The sequence below is a fragment of the Cydia strobilella genome, chromosome 26 (genome assembly GCF_947568885.1).
Source record: "Cydia strobilella chromosome 26, ilCydStro3.1, whole genome shotgun sequence".
In the NCBI taxonomy this organism is placed as follows: domain Eukaryota; kingdom Metazoa; phylum Arthropoda; class Insecta; order Lepidoptera; family Tortricidae; genus Cydia; species Cydia strobilella.
Window position 1 is genome coordinate 2032515 of NC_086066.1, and position 26509 is coordinate 2059023.

At 39.1% G+C, this 26509-nt stretch overlaps 2 protein-coding genes across 3 annotated transcripts in view; one reads left to right on the top strand and one right to left on the bottom strand.

Annotated features, from left to right (window-relative positions):
* The window catches only part of LOC134753146 (cytoplasmic aconitate hydratase-like), a 68933-nt gene extending 66256 nt beyond the window's left edge, over positions 1-2677 (bottom strand). Inside the window, exon 1 of the mRNA XM_063688934.1 lies at positions 2527-2677. Within this exon, the coding sequence (XP_063545004.1) occupies positions 2527-2533 (7 nt within the window). The 5' untranslated portion in view covers positions 2534-2677. The remainder of the gene's footprint in view (positions 1-2526) is intronic.
* Positions 2678-3787: 1110 nt separating this feature from the next.
* On the top strand, positions 3788-26079 carry LOC134753178 (ran GTPase-activating protein 1). Of its 2 annotated transcripts, none has more exons than XM_063688976.1 (12): positions 3788-3996; positions 8086-8273; positions 8933-9067; positions 9227-9379; positions 11115-11284; positions 17198-17300; positions 19422-19545; positions 20432-20548; positions 20720-20851; positions 21527-21636; positions 23430-23624; positions 25884-26079. In XM_063688976.1, exons 1-12 carry the CDS (start codon positions 3885-3887, stop codon positions 26070-26072), a joined length of 1728 nt encoding a protein of 575 aa, XP_063545046.1. In that variant the 5' UTR covers positions 3788-3884; the 3' UTR covers positions 26073-26079. The 2 variants fall into 2 exon arrangements, with proteins under 2 accessions (XP_063545046.1, XP_063545045.1); XM_063688975.1 differs by having other exon boundaries at positions 20432-20542; positions 20708-20851.
* The last annotated feature ends 430 nt before the right edge of the window (positions 26080-26509 follow it).

Here is a 26509-nt window from a genome sequence, read left to right on the forward strand (position 1 = left end):
CGCTTTTCGGTGAAGGAAAACATCGTGAGGAAACCGGACTAATCTCAACAAGGCCTAGTTTCCCCTCTGGGTTGGAAGGTCAGATGGCAGTCGCTTTCGTAAAAACTAGTGCCTACGTCAATTCTTGGGATTAGTTGCCAAGCGGACCCCAGGCTCCCATGAGCCGTGGCAAAAATGCCGGGACAACGCGAGGAAGATGATGATGATAGATGTCATTTATAATGCCGTACTAGTATTATGGCTCCTCTACACGATGGCCCAGCGTAGGCCAGTCCAAGGGACGCACTTTATGCGTTAGAGGGAGCAAGTGTTATTGCTATCTTATTCCACCGCATAGCTGCGTCCTTTGGACTGGTCTACGCTGGGCCATCGTGTAGAGGAGTCATTACGAAAAAGTTATAAAATAAATAAAAATATGGTATTTCGTTTTTGGCCTATATCTATATAAACAATCAACATTTAAGAAATTAAAACAAATGATTCCTATATCTTGCTCATGCTTAAATCTGCTTGATTCTGAGTTTGTGTTATCTGAAACACAGTTTTGTGATATCAAGTGATGTTTAGAGATGTTATCTTATCATTATCACACTATTTTGAGATCTAATTTAATGCATTGCAAATTTGTATTATGTCCCCCCCCCCCCTTCCACACTTCCATTCGGCACACATGCAGAAATATATTTATGTATATTATATAATAAATTGATATAATATGGTATTTATATTGTTTATTTGCGTACTTTATAAAGGTATAATAAGTATAAATTGTACATTGCCGTTAGTATTAGACATTATATTCCGAAATTTTTTTCACACTGCATCCACCGTGCTAATTTGCTAATTTGTTGTTTAGCCCAGTGGATGACTGGTAGAGAATGCCTCAAGGGATTAAGTCCGCCTTTTGTACTTACTTGTTCTTGTACAATAAAGTTTAAAATAAAAAATAAATTAAATAGAATAAGACTTATTTCAATAATGGCTTTATACAGATTTTAAGTTTAAATTAAACTGTATACTAATACACAACTAAAGAAACAAAGCAAATAATTTTAACAAAATGTGATTTGTGTTTATTAAGTAGTCACACTACCATATATCACTTTTTAGGGTTCCGTACCCAAAGGGTAAAAACGGGACCCTATTACTAAGACTCCGCTGTCCGTCTGTCTGTCTGTCTGTCCGTCTGTCACCAGTCTGTATCTCATAAACCGTGATAGCTAGACATTTTCACAGATTATGTTTTTCTGTTGCCGCTATAACAACAAATACTAAAAAGTACGGAACCCTCGGTGCGCGAGTCCGACTCGCACTTGAGTCGGTTTTTTTTAAACCTCCAGTGTCCTACTGCTGGGCAAAGGACTCCCCTCTAGACCTCCAATCTTCCCAATTATATGCAGTATCGTGTTTCTAAACGGCATCTTCATCTTACGCGGCTAACACCCTGGAGCCCTGGACCTCTGTGCTGTACCCATCCCATACCAATATCATGGCGGCACCCACCCCAATTTCTCAAGTACATGCAATTTTTTAATGACAAGGTTTTTTGACCAACTCTAGGGGTGAGTAGTCCATGCTTTAAGAGTCCTTACTCCTACAAACGAGCGTATTTAGCAAAATGCTTCCATTTTCATTCAACATTACTATTAGTATTTATTCAAAAACTGTTAACGTTCTTAAATAATCATTTCCTAAACTAGGGGCTGAAATAGTTAAAATTTTCAAGTTTCTCTTTTTAAACCTAAAATAAATGAGTTTACTTGGGAGTATTTTTCAAAATTTGCAGTGAGAAGTGTCATTCCGGTTCTCAATTTCGCAGAAAACAAGAATCATTTGGTACATGAAAAGCTACTGGAAGGCTTGGTCACTTTAGCTTTAGTTTAAGAATATAAAAAGATGTCCTAGTTCAGTTTATAAACAAACAGTCTCAGGACTAATTATTGGTTATATAAGGCAACCAGAAAATAGGCTAAATTATCCTTTACTTTACCTTCAATACTACTTTTGTTTTTCTGATTGTGTATGATTCAGGCTTGAAAATTATTTCTTACAATTTCTCAAATAGCCCCATATAATCTCAATAACCCTCTTTCTATTAAATGGTAATAGTTCATAAAGTTTTTTTATCAAGAAGTTAAGTAACCAATGACTTTATATTATCTTGATAAACTGGTTATGTCCACTATTACATCAATTACCATTTACTTGTTAAGATTACTGAAAACACACGAATTATAACCTTAAAATTGTCGGTAATAAGACCTAATTATGACATGCAAATGAAAAAACCCTGTAAGTATGCGACCTCAAACTTTTTAATACCAACGTTTATTGGTAAGTAATTTATTCCGTTTCGTAGTGATCAAAGGTTAAGTGAGAACTAGGATTCCAGCTAAAATCATGAAAAATTATACTGATCATAACATAGACTTATCTAGAACAAGTTATTGGACACGAAAAAACTTTTACAAATAGTTGGGTTCATAACTTTTACATGCTTAATTTTTTAATTAAAAAAATACATACCAGCCATGGTGTACGTTCTAAATGTCACGTAGAACTAGCAGAAACACGACTAGGTCGATGAGTTTGTTGTAGGCTCGGAATAAAGTCGAAAATCGTGAATATTGTGGATATTTTAATAATCAGAATGACATTTGACTTGACATGCCATTTTCCTTTATCGCACGTCAGTTGCCGTTAATAAAAATATTTTTTACGTCATTGTTTAAAGGTCTTCTACACATTCAGTTTTATGTTTACTGAAATTATGGCAATACAATCAATATTACTTATAAAAAATATACGATTAAAACTAAAAATGAAGATGCATAAAAATACCATAAAATGTATTTATATATGGGTGATATATGGATAATTTTTTTTTTTTATTTGCATTAATTATTTTTATATGATTTTGACCCATATTCTTTCACTGATAAGCGTTAATTTTTTTAAATAACAAACGAAACCGTCAACGCCATCTATCCGAGAGTAGGCCAAAGGTAGTGGTGCCATCTGATCGAGAATCAAATTTTCTTGATTTTCGAGGCACGTTTTTTCCTTAGACTGTATCCATCTATTACGGAGTTATATCTGTATTTGGTCTGACAAACACAACTTGTCAGTCAGTAAGAACCAGGAAAATTATACTCATCCCTTTCTTTTGCGTGCGTACTAGCGTAAGACAAATACAGTATGATTCTCTCTGTCTATGTTTAAAATCATACAAACTATAGCCGGTCAAACAAGTTTGTCAGAAGAAAAGGCGCGAAATTCAAATTTTCTATGGAATGATAACTCTACGCCTACATTTTTTTAAATTTGCCGCTCTTTTCTACTAACGGAAATGGCTTGACAGAGTATATATAGTTGGTCAAGCAAATCTTGTCAGTAGAAAAAGGCGGCAAATTTAAAAAAATGTAAGAGCACAGGGTTATCGTCCCATAGAAAATTTGAATTTCGTGCCTTTTTCTACTGACAAGATTTGATTGACCAACTATATATAGTTTGTCAAAGGACTGACTCATTTCAAACATAGACAGAGAGAATCATACTATCTTTGTCTTACACTAGTACTAGCACCCAAAACAAAGGGATGAGTATAATTTTCCTGGTTGTTACTGACTGACAAATTAGTTTGACCAACTATATTATACTATACTTTTTTTTATCTCAGACTGACTGTAATGCTGTAATGATTGATAGTGTAATATCTTCTTTCTAAACCTATTTGCCTGGCAACATTCCTTACGTCATGTCAAGCGAAACGATCAAGCAAAAAATTAAAAAATATCCGTTGGTTTGGTTGGTTGAGTGCATTTAGTGTATTGTTCGATGTTTTAATAGTTTTTACGATTATTTATTAATAATTAAGTTATAAAATGGCGACATTTGATTTAAAATCGTTTAGTTCGGCTTTGAACGAAACAAACAAAGTACAAAGTGGTGTTGATTTCACTGGGAAATCTCTTAAATTGAACACTGAGAAAGATGGTAAGCGTCGCTATTTTTGGTTTCTAAATAACATTTGTTAGGATGATATCTGCCTGAGAAGGGTTTAATAAGTAAGATTGGGATTGAACAGGTGTTTGTTGTTGATATTGATTACATTCTAACCTCTTTTCGTTGCATCACGTGTTGATTGTATTGTTAATTTTTTGTGATCGTTTTGGCGCGATGTGTCTTATGGCGACAACATACACGGCCGTTTTCGCCCACACATTGCAAACAAAAGGAATGTGACGCGGCGATACTGCGCGATATCAAATCACATAGTGAATTGTTAGCATTACAGTAGTTGTAGCTTTTGTCACATCTAATAATTAGTATAATTGATTAAAAAAAACGACGAAGCACTTCAAGAAAACGTAGGTAGTGCCCTTGCGCTTCGCTTTGCTCGTCTTGGCGGGGGCACTCCCGTGCCCCCAGATATATGCGCAATTGCGAAGTCTCTTCATTGCTTGCTGTTTTCTAGATTTTTCATAATATCTATAAATATGACATGGAAATGTTTATGAATTATTTATATTTTTTATTATTGAATACAGTCAACACCAACAGTAGTGGATGGAACAATGCATTAAATCTTGACGTCCCTTTGCATGCACAACCACAGATAAGATAATGACTTCAATTTTGACAACCCTAAATAGCCGAGGGACAGTGCCATACATTAGAAAGCGACAGCATAATTCGACCCTGTAATAAATAAATAATAAATAAATAAAATAAGCCTTTTATTTTAACTTTATTCTAATGTAAAAAAAAACATTTTTTACATAAGAAAATTTTGTGTATTGGTTAGTAAGTTTCTTATAGTTAGTGTTAGGTTTTTGTATGCTATTTACTATTTATTTATTTAATTTGGACCTCTCTTCGAGTGTGGCCTCCAACTCTCCATTTTTGCCTGTCTTCCGCTTTGTTTAGCCAGTCTTTCCCTGCAGTTTCTATGGTTTCAGCATCGTTTATATGGCTTTCCCACTTTCCTTTTGCCAATAGGGCCTCTCCATTTCGTTACCAATATTGTCCATCTATGTCTTTGTATCGTGCGATCTTTCCGGTGGTGAATACGCAAGTCCCTCTCTCTCTGTCTCTCTCTCTCTCTCTCTCTTTAGCCTTATTCTACCCTTTGGGTGTAGGCCTCCTTCATTTTGCGCCATTCGTCGCAGTTCTGTGCGACTTGGAGCCACTGTTTCCCCACAGTCTTCTTAATGTCGTCGTCCCAGCGCATTGAGGACGCTCTTCTCCCCATGGTCGCCACTCGAGTAGTCGTTTGCTCCACGATAACGCAAGTCCCAAAACGCACTATTAGTCAATACACTCTAATTTCGAAAGCCCCTCTTCTCATAAGAAACTAGGCCCAAAACACCATATTTCCAAAAGGTCCCATTCTCGATTTACACTAGAACTATTGTGAACTAGTCCCAAAATACCCCAAATTGTGTTCGCCTGTAGGTGGCGAAATACTTTTGTCTCATAATGCATATAATTCTTAAAACACTCTAGTCCCAAAATACTCTATTTTTTTTTCTTTTATTTCCGCATTACGAACTCGCCCCAAAATACACCAAATTGTGTTTACCTGTTAAAGTATTTCGCCGGTCTCATAATGCGAAGTTCTCAAAACACTAGTCCCAAAAAAAATTTTTATTTTTTTGAAAATACCCTATTTTTTTTCTTTTATTTCCGCATTTCTCTTTGTAATTGCTTTTAAAATGTGCATTATTTTGATGCTTTTGAGGATGCGTATTTACCAAAATACTTTCCTATTACTTTCCGCATGTCTGTTTACTGTACTGGGGAGCTGAAATTTGGCAAAGAAATTGGTTTTTTTCGTAAGCCGACCAAGTGGTAAAATTAAAAGTTAGAATTAAAAATATGCCCTCTGTTAGTAAAACGAGTCTTGGCGTCAAACGGGTAACGGTTACGGCTGAAAGTAATTACAAAGGGACATGCGGAAATAAAAGAAAAAAAAATAGAGTATTTTGGGACTAGTGTTTTAAGAATTATATGCATTATGAGACAAAAGTATTTCGCCACCTACAGGCGAACACAATTTGGGGTATTTTGGGACTAGTTCACAATAGTTCTAGTGTAAATCGGGTCATGGGACCTTTTGGGAATATGGTGTTTTGGGCCTACTTTCTTAGAGGGGCTTTCGAAATTAGAGTGTATTGACTAATAGTGCGTTTTGGGACTATTGCATTCGCCACCGGAAAGCGTGCGATATGTCCTGCCCATCGCCATTTTAATTTGAGGGCTTAAGTTAGTGAGTCTTGTAACTTTGCATAGTCATATCAGCTGCATTGACCCTGACTGTACTGAGTGTGATAGTTGTATTATGAATTTTAATATTTTTGAGGAAATATATAATGGTCCTGCAGTAAGTACAAAATAGGTAATTAATATGTTATTATTTCACATAAAGCAAATAGAAACAATAAAAAAAAAACAAAAAAAAAAAAAAAAATCTTTATTGCCACACCTTAGGAAAAAAATCTACAATTTGTGAAAGGATAGCTTAAAAATACAATATAAACTAAACTTAAACTTAAATATCAACTTAACATAATAACTATAACTATAACTTAAATCTATGGTGAGGCAAAGGGTCCCAATCTCAGCATGTGCGGTGCCAGAGGGCTCCGCGCTGATTTTCAGACTGGTCCCGGGGAGGTTGGGGTCGGTCGCTACTATCATAATGTACCCTTCTTAGGTACAGCTCTATATTTATAACTTTATGTGTATATGTGTTATTAGTGTGCGTATATGGATATGTGGGGCTGATATGTGGATGTAGTGTAGGTAAGAATGTATTTTGTACTGTAAGACTAGGACTACAATAAGACTAGGAAAACAGTAACTGTAAATAGTACAATGAAACATGGTTTTCATAGAAATCACTAACTTGAAAACATCAACATTATAAAATCACATTTACAATCGGGTCTAAAAAAATAAATAAAATAAAAATAAAAATAAAAATAAAAAAGCCTTTTATTTCTGGGTTGAAACTTAATCTAAATTTTTCTAAATGTCTAATATCTAATGATCACTCCAGAACCCTCCTAAGAGGTATAGGCCTCTTCCAAAATCTGCCACTTTCTTCGGTCTTGGGCCTCCCATATCCAGTTGGCCCCCACTATTTTAATTATGTCGTCCGACCATCGTGCCAATGGCCGTCTTCTCTTCCTCTTTCCGTCTGGACCTTTCCAGGCCGTTGTGTGAAAAGTCCACCTCTCGTCTTGGAGTCTGGCAACATGGCCAACCCTATCGGGTCTATCGCGAATTTATTTTGTTACCTTTATTTACCGACGTTTCGACACAGGTTTCACTGACCCGACCCTGACCCTGATTGACTGATAGACCCGATTGTAAGTGTGATTTAATATGTGTTCAAAACGCGAAAGTTTTAAATTTTATACATCAACATTATACCTACTTTTTGAGCACAATAAACTATGATGTATTCTTTTTAGTAAACAAGATATGCCAGCATTCATTTTCAAGAACAAATTATTTATGAAATAAAACTATGAAAACGGATTATATCGCGTATATTGAATTTATAATACATCCCGACGTTTCGAACTCTTTACAGCGTTCGTGGTCAACGGGTGACGCTGTAAAGAGTTCGAAACGTCGGGATGTATTATAAATTCAATATACGCGATATAATCCGTTTTCATAGTTTTATTTCATGAGTAACTATCGCGGTAACCGTTAACAAATTATTCCTTTCGAAAAATAAATTACCTTCAACCTGTTTTACCTGATGAATAGGGATGAGGTGAATTCATGCAAAATCTACTTACTATTATTTTCAATCACACGATACAATTTATGTGGGAGGTTTATAAGAAATTATCAGATAAATATCATTCCCAGTTTTTATCCCTATTCATCCCCGTTTGACAGAACCGACAACCTGGTTAGCCTATGACCATGCCCATGTTCTCTAATCTTCTATGAAATGAAGTGTATCAGACAGACAGATAATACAAAAAACATATAAGTATACTATTACGAATTACTGAATAAACTTTTTATTTCATTAAAAATAAACCCGATTCTCATTTTCAGCCAAAGACATCGTAGCAGCGATCTCAGCATGCCCGGACCTGTATTACCTGACGCTGACGGGCAACACACTTGGCGTGGCGGCGGCTGAAGCCATCGCCAGGGCTCTGGAGTCCCACCCTGAGTTGAAAGTGGCCCGCTGGTCAGATATGTTCACTGGGCGGATGAAGACGGAGATTCCGCCTGCTCTAGTAAGTTCTTCTGACAGAAGTGTTTGTTGTAGTGTCACAACTGTTACAAGTAAATAAGCCCATGAAACGCTGTACCTTTCACTAAATCTCTGTATAATTTGTCTTCTCTCTTTCAAGTAAAATCTCTATGATGAAGTATATTCTAGTGGATATGAATACGAGATGTGCTTGAGGTACGTCAACACAGACCGAGTAGCTTTGCGCGGTAATATTTAGGGTTCCGTACCCAAAGGGTAAAAACGGGACCCTATTACTAAGACTCCGCTGTCCGTCTGTCACCAGGCTGTATCTCATGAACCGTGATAGCTAGACAGTTGAAATTTTCACAGATGATGTATATCTGTCGCCGCTACAACAACAAATACTAAAAAGTACGGAGCCCTGGGCGAGTCCGACTCGCACTTGTCCGGTTTTTCCTTAAGGCGGCTCGTTCTGTGTGGATCCGTCTATCTTGTTAATTTAGTTCTTGTGTATTAAATATACCTAATAAAACGGGACACTTGCGTTTTGTATGTTGACAATTGCTCGACATATTTAGCTTCATAACAAACTTTATCCAGAGGCGTTCTTACTTAAAAAACATTAGTAACATTTCAATATTCTTATAATGTCTGAGTTAAGTTTGAATACGTTTTTTAAAACGGTTCTTATGCTTCTAGAAAGCGCTTGGAGATGGAATGATTGCCGCTGGTGCCCGCCTCAAAGTCCTGGATCTGAGCGATAACGCTTTCGGCCCCATCGGCGTTGAGGGCCTCGCGAAACTGCTGCAGAGTGAAGTCTGCTCTGAGCTGGAGGTAGTTATTATTTTAATAAGAATATTTATTTAAAAGAAAAAAACCTTAATAACATTAGATATTATCCTGTGGCCCCACACTAGGCTATGCCTGTCACGTGGTAGCCGGATGTTTAACGTTTTAGTTCGGCTCATGATAATTAAAAGGAATAATTTTCAGGAGCTCCGCCTGAATAACAACGGTCTGGGCATCACGGGAGCCCGGCTGCTAGCCAAGGCGCTGTCGTCGCGGCCCCCCAGGCTGCGGGTGTTCATAGCCGGCAGGAACCGGCTGGAGAATGATGGCGCCACCGCCCTGGCGCTAGTGTTCCAGGTACACTGGATATTTTTACAAAAGCTCAGTTTTCACTTAACTGTCGTGGTGGCAAATGCGTAAATATGTCTATCTGTCTGTCTGTTACTCGTTCACGCTTAAACCGCAAGTTGAAATTTGGCGAATACCATACTTTAGGGGCGTGAAAAGGTGGATGGAAGTTTGTATGGGGAATCGATAACCGCTCAACCGATTTAGATGAAATTTGGTATGGAGATGGTTCGGACATACAGTACCGCTCATAACTAGGCACAGTTTTTCCATACAGTTGTATACAAAATCGACTTTCAGAATTATATCACTAAATCGCAGTCGGGTAACAGTTTTTTGTGGAGTTTACTTTTTTAATTTAACTGACATATCGAGCTTCAAAATGATGTGCAGAATATTCGTGTATATTGCCTATTTACCAAATGGCAAGCGTAAAAAAATCCATAAATCGTTTTCCAGTACAAAATCGTTTTATTTTGTATGAACTAGTACATAAGGGTTTTTTAAATCGTTGCGTAAAGGAAACTCAAAATTTTAATGGATGTCTTTGGCAACAATTTGAGGCTCAATATATTTACCTAAATAAAAATTCAATCCTAAGAGAGTCATTTGCCTGCGATCGAACAGTAAATAAAATAAAATAAAAAAGCCTTTTATTCGATGTAAAAACGGTTACATATAAATTTGAAAAAATAAAACTTAAACATAAAATTAGTGTTTAATTACATGAATCCCTAGTGGGTAAAGGCCTCCTCCAGTGCTGCCCATTTGTCCCTGTCCTGTGCTAATGACATCCAGTCTGTGCCGGCTGTTCCTTTTATGTCATCTTCGCGATCTTGGCGATCGAACAGTATGATTTTGAAAATAATTTTTGTATACAATTGTATGGTGAAAATTGCGGGTGCCTAAATAATTTTGAGCGGTAGTGTAGTTTATATCTTGTTATACAGGATATACCTAATAAAAATAATCGGTATCGTGTTCTGATTAGGAAAAACCGGCCAAGTGCGAGTCGGACTCGCGTTCCAAGGGTTCCGTACATTACACAATTTAAACAATGTATCTTTTATGTGAAATGTCTTTAAAAAACCCGTAGGGGTCGGATCAAAAACTAAGTAATTAAGTCCGACTCACGCTTGACTGCACATTTCTAATAGGTTTTCCGGTGATCTATAGGTAATAAAGATCTATTTTGTGTATTTTTTCAAAATTTTTGACCTAGTAGTTTCGGAGATAAAGGGGGGGGGGAATGGTAATTTTTTGCCTATTTTCTTGAATAACTTCTAAACTATTTACTTTAAAATTATAAAAAAAAACATATTTGAGATTCTTACAAAGAGCTCTTTCATTTGATATGTAACACAATATAGTTTGACAAACTTTATTTTTTAATTTTCTCATTTACCCCCCAAAAGTGGCCCCCGTGTTTAAAATTAATATGTTTACGTTACATGTCCATCTTTGGGTCACAAACTTACATATGTGTACCAAATTTCAACTTAATTGGTCCAGTAGTTTCGGAGAAAATAGGCTGTGACAGACGGACAGACAGACAGACGGACAGACAGACAGACAGACGCACGAGTGATCCTATAAGGGTTCCGTTTTTTTCCTTTTGAGGTACGGAACCCTAAAAACTAGAAGAATTTTTTTTTGACGCTTACACATATTAATAATATCCTTAAACGGATTCCCACTATTTTTGTGACATCATGTATAGTTTGTACTCAACTTAATTTTTCAGAAAATGGGGTCCCTAGAAGAGGTAGCGATGCCACAGAACGGTATATACCACGTCGGTATATCTGCTCTTTCTGAAGCTTTCAAGCAAAACCCTCAGCTGAGCTGCCTCAACCTCAATGACAACACCATCGGGCCTAAAGGGGCTGAGGCCGTCGCCAAAGCCCTACCGAGGTAAAATTTAAGAGGATTGTGGACGATCACTTCTCCATACAAACACAGTCCCCATTTTCCTCCATGGATATTGACATTAACGTTCTTTTCAACCCCTCTACTCCCCCATATCTTAAAGAGCGTTTCTCTTATCTCTCCTCCGTCAGGCCTTCACGGAAATATCTACTTATTCCCCCTCCATCCTCTACGAAATTCTACAATGACTCTTTTACTTTTCGAGCTGTACGGCTGTGGAACAGCCTGCCGTTAGATATCAGGTGCGCAAAAACTCTTCAAAGTTTTAAAACCTTACTTAAAAATCATTACTTATCTCTTCCTTAATGTGCTGCTGTGTATATATTGTGTATGTATGTGTATATATATATTTATATATTTATTTGTGTTATATTATTTATTTATTTATCTAAAATTTACTATATGTACGGTCTGATTAATGTATGTGTAATTCCTGTTCCTCTAATTAATTCGTGCACTACCTGTTTATAAAAACTTGTTCTTCATATCCTGCTACCCTAAGGTTGTCTGGAAGAGATCGCTCACAGCGATAAGACCGCCTGTTGCTACCTTTATTTACATTGTAAATCTGTTTAAAAAAATTTGTTTCTTTGTGGTGCAATAAAGAATATTTATTATTATCCTCCTACAAATTCTCTGCTTTGCCCGAAGGTTGACTGGTAGAGAATGCCTCATAGCATTAAGTCCGCCTTTTGTACGATTGTATTTTCTTTTGTGCAATAAAGATTCTTCTTTCCCCTAGACCGGTAGTCCCATTTACTTGGGGTCGGCCCTCCTCGTCCGCATCCTCCACTGAGCACGATTGCGTGCGGCGTTTTTATCAATTTGAGCTTCTTTAAGGTCTCTTTCGACCGTCGTCAGCCAAGTGGCGGGTGGTCTTCCATGGCCGCGTGGCTGGGTTATAGGCAGGTTCAAGGCCAGTTTTACCGGATGGTCTTCTTCGCGTCTTGTGCAATAAAGATTAAATAAATAAATAAATTATGGAAGATACTCTAAGTATCAAGTACAAGTAAGTAAGCCGAGCGGTTGAGGCATCTGTCGCGTAAACGGAGGACGCTGGTTCGTTTCGAGGCCTTGTTCATTTTTTCCTTTGTATATGATATTTATTTCGTTTATTATGGAAAATATTTTTGTAAGATCCTAACTCTTGTAATAAAAATAAAGATAGTTTATTATTAAGTAGGCATATTACAATGCGATTATGAACGTCAAATAAAGCAACACCGGCTCTAACACCTCCGCTCCGAGAAGATTTAAATCCCCCGATTTAAATATTACGCGAAACTCTGCGTAGGGGGCGCCACTACCACAATCTGAGGGTCTATCGAGAAACAAGAAAATTGAAATTTCGTTATCAAACATCTCTAATACGACGCAGAGTAATAGCAACCCCAGACGACACTTCCTATCTAACCGCGTAGTGAAAGTGTGGAACAGTTTGCCCGAGGCAGTGATCAGTGCACCCTCGATAAACTTTTTTAAAAACAAACTCGATGAACACTTTCGAAGACTACAAAACACAAGTGGACATTGATGTGCACTTATCAGTTTTAAACTGCCTGTGCATTCACACATAATAATAATAATATCTCTGCCACTCTTGCATATTCGAGCGATAAAGAGGCAGATAGCGAAATTTCTGATTCGCGTTTCCCGCTAGGTCCTCTGTAAACAAACCGCCTTGATGCATGTCATATTTCATTATCTCTGAAAACTTGTCAAAAACCTGTATACAGTATGTATAAGTTACTTTATGGTTTACTAAAAAGGCTAGTGCTGCACTCTGGTGGCAGAACATTGCAGTAATATCCCCTATTGAAGGAGGGTATTCCAATATGGGACCAGCAACAAACGGCGGGACAATAATTAAAATATCGAATATAATCATACGAAGGGGCTATGCTTAATACGCTTACATTTGATATGTGCGGGATTTTAACCAAATTATACCTTTTGTATTTTGTTGCTAGGTAACTATTTGTCAATCAAAAATCTAGAAGATTTGGAGCAACTTGAGAATTTGTAATCGTGTAAAAATATGTGTATAATGTTATATCTAGAGGAAAATAGGGACTACGTTTGTATGGAGAATCGAGCGCGCACGTTCGACCACTTTACTCTTAAAGATAAAATCTTTCTGATCCATTTCAGCTTGGAAATTTGTATGTCTGTCTGGCTGTTCTCTTCCACAGAGCGCATTTCCCAACCGATTCTCATCATCATCATATATTTAAGAGTTATACTCTTGTCGGTGGAGCGATTTCCATATGTGTCGGTCCTCTGCCTTCTCCTTGACAGCCTGATACGACACGACGTTGAGTTTCTCCTTTACTTGATCTATGTATGTTCTCCTTGGTCTCCCCCACCGTCTCCTTGCCTCAACTCTCCCTTCAATTATTTTTTTTGAAAAATTCGTCGTGTCGTAGCAGCAACCGATTCTCGTATACCAAAATTTCAAGAAGTCAATTTCAAAATTTTCAAAAGTGTTTTAATCTTATGCGAGGTTTAGACTAGCAAGAACTTGCATGCAATTTACGCTTTATTGCTGACTACTAAGGTAAATTGAATTCAAAATGTTTATCAGATAACGCTATCTTCTTCTTCAGGCCTTATCCCATTTTTATTTGGGGTCGGCTCTCCTAATCAATTTTCTCCAGTTGTATCTGTTCCGGGTCGTCGTTGGGTCTATATTCTTATTCTCTAGGTCTTTCTTAACTACGGACATCCATGTAAGTCGGGGTCGTCCACTCTTTTTCGGCTTTTCCACACACTCTAGCACCTTCCTAGTCATGTGGTCCTCCGGCCTTCTCATGACATGACCATACCATCGGAGTCGTGTTTCCGTTAGCTTGTCCTGTATGGGTCTTATTTTGAACGAGCCTCTGATGTAACAGTTTGGCACTTTGTCCATGAGTGTCACTCCAGCAGACCACCTTAGCATTCGCATTTCAGCGACGTGAAGTTGGTCGGATTGTTGCTTCTTGAGAGGCCAACATTCTGCACCATATAACATTGCTGGTCTTACAGCGGTTTTGTACACTTTGCCCTTCACGCGGATGGGCATCCTCGGGTCACAGAGTACTCCTGTAAGCTCCCTCCACTTTTGCCAGCCCGTGCTTTTACGATGCGCTACGTCGCTGTCAATGTAGCCGTCATTGGTTATTACGCTACCTAGATACTTAAAGTTTTGTACACTTTTAAGCGCAGTATTTTGCAGGTGTAAAGTATGTTGGGAGTTACTGTTGGCAAAATTGCAGTGCATATATTCAGTTTTCTCTCTGCTTATTCTCAGTCCCGCTTTTTCTAGGGCTGACCTCCAGCTTTCCAGCGTTCTTTGGAGTGCGCTTGGATCTTCATCGATGAGGACAACATCGTCTGCGTAAAGAAGGTTCCAAGGTGTTGGTTTCTGGATATTAGACGTGAGGTAGTCCATAACGAGGTTGAATAGAAGCGGGCTGAGAGCTGACCCTTGGTGAACTCCAACATTTACGTCAAACTCATCACCCATTCCCGCTGGACATCTTACTTTTGTGGTGACGTTGCTGTACATGTCGACTATCATCCGTATATAACATTCAGGGACCCTCTGGGACCGCAACGCCTGCCAAATCAGGGGCCTCGGGATTCGGTCGAACGCCTTTTCCAGGTCTATAAAGACCATGTGTAAGTCTTTCTTGTTGTCCCTGTAGGATTCCATTAAAATACGGATGGCGTGGATTGCGTCGGTTGTTGATTTTCCGGTGACAAAGCCGCACTGGTTTTCTGTCACTGATGTTAGTTTGCGAAGTCTTTGGTCCAGAACTCGTTCCCAAATCTTAAAACTGTGTGATAGCAGTTTGATGGCACGGTAGTTACCATACAACCTTATATCGCCTTTATTTTTATAAAATGGCACTAGAAAGCTTTTCCTCCATGCCTCAGGAATGCCATCCAACGGAAATTTGTTAAAAAAAAAAAAAAAAAAATCTTTATTTCAGAACATTTAAAATTCCATACAATATTGTTAGTACCATCGTTATACCTATGTGTTAGTAAATACATTAAAAATAAAAACAAAACTTTTAACAATAAAATCAAAATCCAATAAATTTAAATAATTAATATGTCAGATTCAAAATAATATAGACTAGAATAATAATTAGAATGTCAAAAATTTACCATTTTCTCTTAATTTAAATTCATATAAATAATAAGAGTTGTCAAAAAGTACACTCCGGTGTCACCCAATTTCTTCCACAGTTCGGCTGGTAGGTTGTCCGGGCCAACGGCTTTGTTGTTTGCCATTTTACTAACAGCTACCTTGACTTCGTCAGGTGTAATGATAGGCCACGGTCCTTTGACTGTTGGTGACTGAGCAACTGGTTCGCATGGGTATGTCTCGTTCAACAACTGTGAGTAATACTCTTTCCATCTCTCATTTATGTCCTTGTTAGATGTCAGGATGGTTCCTTGGAGATCCTTTATATACTTGACTGCCTTGGTATCGCGAGCGTCTTGATGTCTCTGTTTGGCGATTTTAAAGATCTGTTTATCGTTTTTGGCATTTTCAAGCATACCATAGAGGCCCTCCCTGTTCTTTGCCCTGGTTTGGGCAACTGCGCGCCTGGCTTCCTTTTTTGCGTTTCGATACTCGGTTTCACTGATTTCGCTCTTTGAGTTCTGCCAGGTTTTAAATAGGTCTTTCTTAATTTTAAGCTTTTCTTGGACCTCTGGGTTCCATAGTGTGGGGTCTTTATCCTCTCTGGTTATTCCGTTTGAGACGCCTAGATATCCTGTGGCCTTCTGAATGCAAATCTCGTGGAGTTCTTTCCACATCGTATTCGCGTCTTTGTCTTTTTGTATGTCATGTATGTAGGCATCCAGATCAGAACAGAGTTTTAGACCTTCTTCTTGATCTAACTTATACCAGCGTATCTTGGGTACTCTACCTGCCTTAACTGTCACTGGTCTTCGTGCGATAAAATCGGCAACTAGCAACTGATGTTGGGATGTTAAAGGTTCTCCGGGTATCACTTTACAGTTTTTGAAGGTTTTAAGTAGGTGTCGATCTGCGAGAATGTAATCGACTTGTGTACATTTTCCACCGCTCTTGTATGTTATGAGATGTTCTTGGGGCTTTGAAAAGAAGGTGTTTATAATTGCCATGTTAAACGAGGCGGCGAAGTTTAGGATGTCTTGCCCTTGGGGATTTATTCTTCCGTAGCCGTTGTTACCGTGGATATCTCTGAATGAGTTGGTGGTTTCTCCGACATGACCATTGAAATCCGCTCCAATGTATTTCGACTCGGTGCTTGGTATAGATTGTATCAACTCATAAAGATCTTCCCAGAAAGCGCTCTTTTCCTTTTGCGATAGCCCTATCTGTGGCGCGTACGCTGATATAACATTCATACATTCCTGATCGTCAAGTGCAAATTTCACAGTTATTATCCTATCACTGACCCTTTTCACGTCGACTACTCGAGCTTGGAAGTTCTTATCCACGACTATGCCGACGCCGTTTTTTTTGTTTTCTGTGCTAACGCAGATAACGCTATGTAATGAAAATTGCATGCAAGTTCTTGCTAGTCTAAACCTCGCTTTACACTGAAATTTATTGAACACACCTATAGTGAGTTGTAATTTTTTTGTAGAAACCTTTCTCAGAAAACTTTAAAAGGGTAAAAACGGGACCCTATTACTAAGACTCCGCTGTCCGTCTGTCTCTCACCAGGCTGTATCTCATGAACCGTGATAGCTAGACAGTTGAAATTTTCACAGATGATGTATTCCTGTTGCCGCTATAACAACAAATACTAAAAAGTACGGAACCCTGAGTGCGCGAGTCCGACTCGCACTTGGCCGGTTTTTTTATCGTATGTTATATTACGGGTATATAATTGATAAATGTTGTTACAGATTAAAAAACCTGAAAGCGATCAACTTTGGCGACTGCCTGCTCAAGAGTAAAGGCGCGCGGACACTCGCCAAAGCGTTTAAAGACAACTCTACACTCCTAGAGGTATGTATAGCCTTTTTAAGGCAGAGGGAAAGTTTTTAGTTTGAAAAGTCGCGACAGGGCAAAATTCGACGCTTCTGAGATGTGGTGTTGGCGAAGACTCCTACCATAGAGTAACTTATACTAGAGCGGTACTGTCATAGTAAATTTTGTAACCCCAGTAAATTCACTGCCATCTGTCGACACACTTTAAAACTAAAAAAGAAGATTTATAAAAATACGATAGAATGTATTTAAATATAGATAAATGATTTTTTTTATTTGCATTAATTATTTATATGATTTTGACCCATGTTCTTTCACTGATATGCGTTAAAATGGTTAAATAACAAACGAAACCGTCAACGCCATCTATACGACTGTAGGCCAAAACTAGTAGCGCCCTCTGAACGAGAATCAAATTTTCTTGATTTTCGAGGCACGTTTTTTCCTTAGACTGTATCCATCTATTACGGAGTTATATCTATCTTTGCTCCTACGCATACCCTGGATGGCTATGACCAATAAGTCCATCCTAGATGAGCTGAAAATCAACACACGGCTCTCTGCAATATGTCAAGAACGCGCACTCAGCATTTTTGGTCATATCATGCGGTCTAAAAAGCATGACCTAGAAAGGGTATCTTGGGTCAAATGGATGGCAAGCGTGGGTGAGGAAAAGCACCAACGAGACGGTCTGATGGTGTGAAGAGGGTGGTTGGCGGCAACATGCAGTGCGTGACCCATATGGCTTATGACCGTACAGTATGGAGACTGAGCATATGGTCGCGATCCTCAGCAATGAGGGACCGAGGGAGAAGGCGGAGGGAATATATTTCCCACCTGATTTTGAACTTTATTTCAAAGTGATAGGGTTCAATTTTGTGTAATTCTTGACACGCTTATGCCTTATAAACATATCGGGTTTTTGGTGCGGGAATGATTTCGTGTATCTAAAACTTTGTTTATAGTAAAATAATTACCAAACTGTGAATTAAAAATAAGTAGTAAGCTCCAAATGTGCTTAGAAATGTTAAAATAATATAGGTTTTTAGTTTTTACCTATTTTTTAGCTAGTGTAAAACATTCTCGCACCAAAAATCCCGATGTACAGTCGCCATCAGATAAATGGGAGCGGCCTAGGTGTTCACAATATCTGAACACGCACTCTAACGCCCTGACAATAGAGGCGTGTTCAGATATTTGTGAGCGCCTTAGCCGCGCCGATATATCTGATGGCGACTGTATGCTTATAAAGGGTTAACAATCCCACAATTTTTGTAAGGAACCATCTAATTTAAGGCGCACCATAAGCGAGCTGAATTTATCAGAAATTCAAAGTCTAAATTTTTATGTTTGCGGAATAAACACAGATCTATCACACCTGTTTTTAGGGTTCCGCACCCAAAGGGTAAAAACGGGACCCTATTACTAAGACTTCACTGTCCGTCGTCCATCTGTCTGTCACCAGGCTGTATCTCATGAACCGTGATAGCTAGTTGAAATTTTCACAGATGATGTATTACTGTTGCCGCTATAAAATATTTAAGTGAGGCTCCGATACAACAAACGTGATTTTATTGCCGTTTTTTGCGTAATAGTACGGAACTCTTAGTGCGCGAGTCCGACTCGCACTTTGCCGGTTTTTTTTATCAGGTCGTCATACATTACTTATGAAAAACCGTGACGGACGGACGGACAGCGAAGTCTTAGTAATGGGTCCCGTTTTTACCCTTAGGGTACGGACATAGGGTAACTTATACTAGAGCGGTACTGTCATAGTAAATTTTGTAACCCCAGTAAATTCACTGCCATCTGTCGACACATTTTAAAACTAAAAATAAATATTTATAAAAATACGATAAAATGTATTTAAATATGGATAAATGATTTTTTTATTTGCATTAATTATTTTTATATGATTTTGACCCATGTTCTTTCACTGGTATGCGTTAAAATTATAAATAACAAACGAAACAGTCAACGCCCTCTATACGAGTGTAGGCCAAAACTAGTGGCGCCATCTGATCAAGAATCAAATTTTCGTGATTTTCGAGGCACGTTTTTTCCTTAGACTGTATCCATCTATTACGGAGTTATATCTATCTTTGGTTGCTGATATCATGTTATTTTTGTTATTCACAGTGTCTTGACTTAAGCCACAATGAGATCGGTCGCGCGGCGTGCAAGGAACTGGTGGACGCCATCACCATGCTGCCTGACAGCGGAGAACGACTGGCACGAGTGGTTCTAGCTGGCAACAGCCTCGGTAAGTGCCGAGAACGCATATAGTCGTCACCACAATAAAATCGGTCGCGCGGCGTGCACGCCATCACCGCGTGGTGGACGCCATCACCGCGTGGTGGACGCCATCATCGCGTGGTTGACGCCATCACCGCGTGGTGGACGCCATCACCGCGTGGTGGACGCCATCACCGCGTGGTGGACGCCAACACCGCGTGGTGGACGCCAACACCGCGTGGTGGACGCCATCACCGCGTGGTGGACGCCAACACCGCGTGGTGGACGCCAACACCGCGTGGTGGACGCCAACACCGCGTGGTGGACGCCAACACCGCGTGGTGGACGCCATCACCGCGTGGTGGACGCCAACACCGCGTGGTGGACGCCAACACCGCGTGGTGGACGCCAACACCGCGTGGTGGACGCCATCACCGCGTGGTGGACGCCATCACCGCGTGGTGGACGCCATTACCGCGCCGCCCGACAGCGGAGAACGACTCGCACGTGTTGTTCTGGCTGGCAACAGCCTCGGTAAGATAGATAAGATAAGATATAGTAGATTGTTAACCGAGGAATGAAAGGCACTCATTTCTGCCGAGGTATTTGCCATTTGCTTGCCAGAAATGATGTCCTAGGCAGAAATGATGCCTTTCACCCGAGTTAAACACTCTACTTTTCATTTCGAATATGAGGAAAGTAAAATGCATGTTTTTTCCACGTCTACGAATATCAACGCCTCTTAGAAAAACAGGATCATATAAGGAGATTTTTCGCCTTCTGGCTCAGGGAACCGCCTTAACTATAATTCTAAATATCATATATGTATAATACTGCTGTTATTTAATCTTGTACCTACTACTGTTTTTTTTTTATTTACTGCGACAATAAATGACTTTTTTTTTTGCTCACAGGTAACGCGGCGAGTAAAAAGGGTATGAAGGCGCAACTCGGGACCGCCGGGGAACTCACGGATGACGAAGGGGAGAGTGGGGACGAGGACGACGATGATGATGATGACGAAGGTATGAGTATGACTACATGTATCCTATTAATATTTTATTTATTTATTTAAACTTTATTACATATGGAAATAAGAGGTTGTTCATTATTACATCGTACAAAATTTCGATTTTTTACGGACGTAATATGTGGATGAACCCTAAGGTTTACATTGTTTTATATTACAGGCACTGAATCAGAAGAAGAATCAGACGGAGAGTCCCAAGACGAGGAAAACACAGAGGACAGTGCAACAGAAGACGCGCAACACAGCGTCAACATCAGCTTCAACACGATGGCGACAAGCAACAACATCACTTTAGATACATCAGGTATGTTAAAGAGAGACAGGATGCCAAGATTACACTACCATCATATAACTATTAAGAGGCAAACACTTAAGGGTCCCCGGCAAGCTCTGTTCTCCATACAAACGTAGTTCCGCTCTCATTTTAAAACGACTAGCTAGATTGCTCTGAAACTTTGTACTTACAATAGGATAAAGTATATCTATGTCTGTAATTAGTTTATGTAGGTTCAGATACCATACACCCTGTAAAACGTTAACTTATCAATAAATGTCTTGTATCTTGTAATAGATTAAAAAATATAGCGAATTTAAATTTTCATACAAAACTTTTTTTTTGCTCTATTTCGTTTGTTTTATCTGGACCTATATAAACTAATTTCAGACCTAGATATACCTCATGTCATTGTATGTTGTTGTATAATATAAGCAGGGGTTGCATCCCCATATCCCTTAGCCCATATAATCTTAAAAATATAAGATTAGAGCTAAGAATATTGTAATTCTTGTTCCTTATGAATAATAAACAGTTTAAATTTTCAATTTTTTTTATGTGCAAAGTTTCATTACAATCCAACACGTAGTTTCAAAATGAGAGCGGAACTACGTTTGTATGGGAAGGTGCAATTCGGCCGAGCTTGCCGGGGACTTAACATTTCGCTAGAAAAAACATTGTTTGCATATTTTTGTTTGTTGGCAGGCATGGATGAAGTAAAGAACGACGTAGAACGTTTTCTAAAAGAGCCCATGCTACAGAACCTGGAACGGCTTGGTTCGAATCCGGTGGATGTCATTGAAGCTCACATCGAGGTAGGTTCACGTTTCATTTGTCCACTGATTTAATATATACGCTACATGACGCAAATATCACCATTTGTATTGAAACTAAGCGTGCCGACATTTTCATACAAAATTTACGCATAATATAATTTTAAAATTAGTTATCTGTGATAGGAAATATGTTTTTGCCTTTGGGTGCTCGCAATTTTTGGGCTGTTGCAGTTAATTATCACGCAACGAGGCATTATTCGACCCTGAACCGCTGTCAAACTTCGGTTTTGTAGGAGATTTTCTTTCAGTAATCAGTGTGTTTATTGCTGTCATAGGTATACAAGTTGGTACATTTTATTGGTTCAGCCATAGAGTAACTTATACTAGAGCGGTACTCTCAAGTAAATTCACTGCCATCTGTCGACACACTTTAAAACTAAAAATGAAGATTTATAAAAATACGAAATTAGTTATCTGTGATAGGAAATATGTTTTTGCATTTGGGTGCTCGCAATTTTTGGGCTGTTGCAGTTAATTATCACGCAACGAGGCATTATTCGACCCTGAACCGCTGTCAAACTTCGGTTTTGTAGGAAATTTTCTTTCAGTAATCAGTGTGTTTATTGCTGTCATAGGTATACAAGTTGGTACATTTTATTGGTTCAGCCATAGAGTAACTTATACTAGAGCGGTACTCTCATAGTAAATTTTGTAACCCCAGTAAATTCACTGCCATCTGTCGACACACTTTAAAACTAAAAATGAAGATTTATAAAAATACGATAGAATGTATTTAAATATAAATAAATGTGTTTTTTTTATTTGCATTAATTATTTTTATGATTTTGACCCATGTTCTTTCACTGATATGCGTTAAAATTGTTAAATAACAAACGAAACCGTCAACGCCATCTATACGACTGTAGGCCAAAACTAGTAGCGCCCTCTGAACGTGAAACAAATTTTCTTGATTTTCGAGGCACGTTTTTTCCTTAGACTGTATCCATCTATTACGGAGTTATATCTATCTTTGGTTCAGCTATGAAACCCTGTAACTGCAATATAACTTAATTTTACTTAATTACTATGGCTTAAAGCTATCCCTAATACATTGCTTATAATTACCATGCATCATATTATATTATACTAGCTTTTGCCCGCGACTTCGTCTGCGTGGACTTAGTTACCGCAGCTAGAGTAAGAATAGCGCCTGGAGAAAATCTCATAGCAATCTAAATTTGAGCATATTATGCACACAAATTAGCAGGCACTTCGTTAATTATCTCAATTCCACTCCGCTTTTTACTTTCTTAAGGGATGATTTTCGGGATAAAAACTATCCTATGTCCTTCTCAGGGACTCAACCTATCTCTATGCCAAATTTCATCTAAATCGGTTCAGCGGTTTAAGCGTGAAGAGGGAACACACAGACAGACAGACTTTCGCATTTATAATATTAGTATGGATTATATACATCTTTCAAACGTTTACAAATATTTTTAACTTGCGATATCAAAACAACTATACTATACATGTTGTATACATGTAGAAATGCAAATATTTAAAATGTCATGTACAGTCGCCATCAGATATATCGGAGCGGCCAAGGTGCTCAAAAATATCTGAACACGCACTCTAACGCCTTGACAATAGACGCGTGTTCAGATATTTGTGAGCGCCTTGGCCGCTCCGATATATCTGATGGCGACTGTACGGTACGGTTTCTGTACGGTAATAATATATTTATTCTGTGGCATAAACTTGACATTTACACTTCGCGCCCATCCCACCCTATATTTCTCTATATTCTCACTGCATTTTTAATGTTTCAGTCCACACAAGATACAGAAGAGCTTCTAACCCAGTACGTGAACGCAACGCTGTCCGTCGCCGGGCTGTCGCTCAACAGCGATAAAGCCGGTGACGCGGCGCAGCTACTGTTCGCGAGGACTATAGCGGCTGCTAACAAAAGGGCCGCTAGCTGGCCGCTCACTGAGAAGCTTTTGAGAGGACTGGCGCTTATAAAGGTACGCAACAATATAATAATATATATATATACATTCGAATTTAAACTGTTGTGAGACATACTAACATTAAATCATTTTACGGTTTAGACTCACTTGTTTTAGTCACTCGCGCGACATGTTTCGGAGAGCGTAGGTCTCCTTTCTCAAGCACTAATAGTGCGAGCAGCGTTCACGACGACCGTGTGTTGCGTACTGCCGCTGCCGCGCGCCGCGTCGCTCGCTGCGCGCGCGCCGAGAAAACCGGTTGGGGGAGGTCTTGCGCTATCGTTGTAGGCGGGCACAGTGGTGTGTTTGGGTTTGGGTCACCTAACACTTGTAGCGCCACACAGCACGAACTCACGAGTGACTAAAACAAGTGAGTCTAAACCGTAAAATTATTTATATATATATATATTTTTTTTTAGGAAACAAACAGTCACATACAGATAAGTTTAAACTTGCAGATATACAATAAGACCTATACTTTCATTAATTATAACATAGTATTATTATATTATGTATTATGTCGCGCTTTATTTGTAAGGTGCGACGTCAAAGCCCATTTGGATCTCGGAGATCGGTGCAGTACGGTTTAACACGTGCATCACGGCTCCGCGGGTCCCAATATAACTCAGTTCGATGTCGGGGCTCGGAATAGTCTGTAGACGACTTCCGTTCCGTCCGGCAAAAAGATGGCGGGACGACTTGGACGCATTCTACCCCAAATGGTGGGAAAATGCCGATGACAGGGTCGAGTGGAGAAAACGAGGGGAGGCCTTTGCCCAGAAGTGGGACACCAAAGTAGACTAATAAAAATAAATAAATATGTAACGTATGTAAACTAACAAAAAAACGTGTTATACGGTATGTAAATCGATAAAAACCGGCCAAGTGCGAGTCGGACTCTCGCACCGAGGGTTCCGTACTTTTAATATTTGTTGTTATAGCGGCAACAGATTACATCATTTGTGAAAATTTCAACTGTCTAGCTATCACGGTTGATGAGATACAGCCTGGTGACAGACAGACAGACGGACAGCGGAGTCTTAGTAAATAGGGTCCCGTTTTTACCCTTTGGGTACGGAACCCTAAAAAGCAAAACCTGAAACTGACAATATCTTTGACCTTTATCTAATGACGTCGGACAGAGGGACCTTATTGTCGATGGCGCTTACGCCATTATAAACGATGCTCCTGTATAAATACAATGCCGCGCGACGCCGTGCGGTGTAAGCGCCATCGACAATAAGGTCCCTTTTCATAAAAAATGCCCCATATTATTTCCTGCTTTTTATACAGTTTCCATTTTCCGTGTCACATGACTTCTGTAATACAGGTTTTTACCTAGCCCAAAAGTCAGGGACTTCAAAACCTATTTTGTACTTGCTTCTGTCAATAAAAATATATTAAATCACATTTACAAACGGGTCTATTGCGAATTAATTTTGTTACCTTTATTTACCGACGTTTCGACACAGGTTTCACTGGTCGCGGTCGCGGCTAACTGACGTCCCAGCAAAATGTCAAAACAGAGATTTGTGTGACTACCCCACGAAAAGTGCATTTAAAGTTTGAGGTAGACGTCACATTTTCAAACCACCCACTACACATAAATGTTAATTATTGTCAATAATCCGACACGCAACACTCACAACATCCCGTGTCGAAACGTCGGTAAATAAAGGTAACAAAATAAATTCGCGATAGACCCGTTTGTAAATGTGATTTAATATGTGTTCAAACCGCAAAAGTTTTAAATGTTATAATAAAAATATATTTTTCATCTCAGCAGCTCAAAGAAGCCTACTTTCGTCACTCCAGGGAGTGAGACAATGTAGCTTTTTAATTTAGTGAAGGCCATGAACTTCATACTTTTATTACATTTTTTTTTATGGTATGGTATGGTACGGTACGGTACGGTCCGGTCTCGTATCGTATCGTATCTTATCGTATCGTACATATTATAATACTTTTTTTTCTGTTTATTTTGTGTAATTCGAAATACATTTTAACCTTTAATATGTTCTCACTACTGAGGTGAAAAATTATGTGTGCAACACGAGAGCAAAGTTATTTTACATCTCGTGTTTTTGAGTCCCTCGCTACGCTCAAGATTCTACCTTAGAATCACGAGCGAAGCGAGAAATTATAGAATCTTTCGCTTTCTCGGGACTCAAAATAAACACTCGCAAGAAAAACCAACCTTCCTCTCTTGTTTTTTTTTTTTTTTTTTATTATTGCAGAAATAAGTATTTTTATTTTATTTATGTACTGTTTCAGTCAGAGGAGAAGTCCCCGATCCGCTGGCACCTCCCCGGCTGCTACGCGGCGCTGGCGCGCGCGCTGCCGCAGCACTTCCCGCCCGCGCTGCGCAGCACGCTGCGCTTCTTCATACACGCCAAGCTCGCCAGCCTGCCCGCAGAGCTTAGGGACTCGCTGCAGCAGCATCCGGTACTCTTACAGGACTAATATACTACTATAATAATACTTGTGCTTTTATTTCTTTTCTTGATGGACTCGAGGGCGGTGTTGCCCGTTGCCAATGTCACGTAAAAGGGTAGGAACAAAATAAATGCTCTTAGAGCACGACGCTGTTCGGTGGTTGTTGTAGTTGTCTCGTAAAACCGATAGCTGGATTTTACGAGAAGCACGTGGACTACCGGCCGTTGACTCCAAAATGGTGGTTAAACACGCTTTGAGATTAATTCTCCATTCGCTGCACACTACCGCATTAGATTATTGTATAATAAAGCTATCGATATTACACTTTAAACAATATTAATGAGCGAAAAACAAAGGAATTAATCACGAGGCTACTATCAAGATGGCGTTCGAACCGGTAGTCCACTTGTGCTTTTATTTCATTCCGTTTTCCAATGACTAACCATAAAACGCTAAATTTTAGC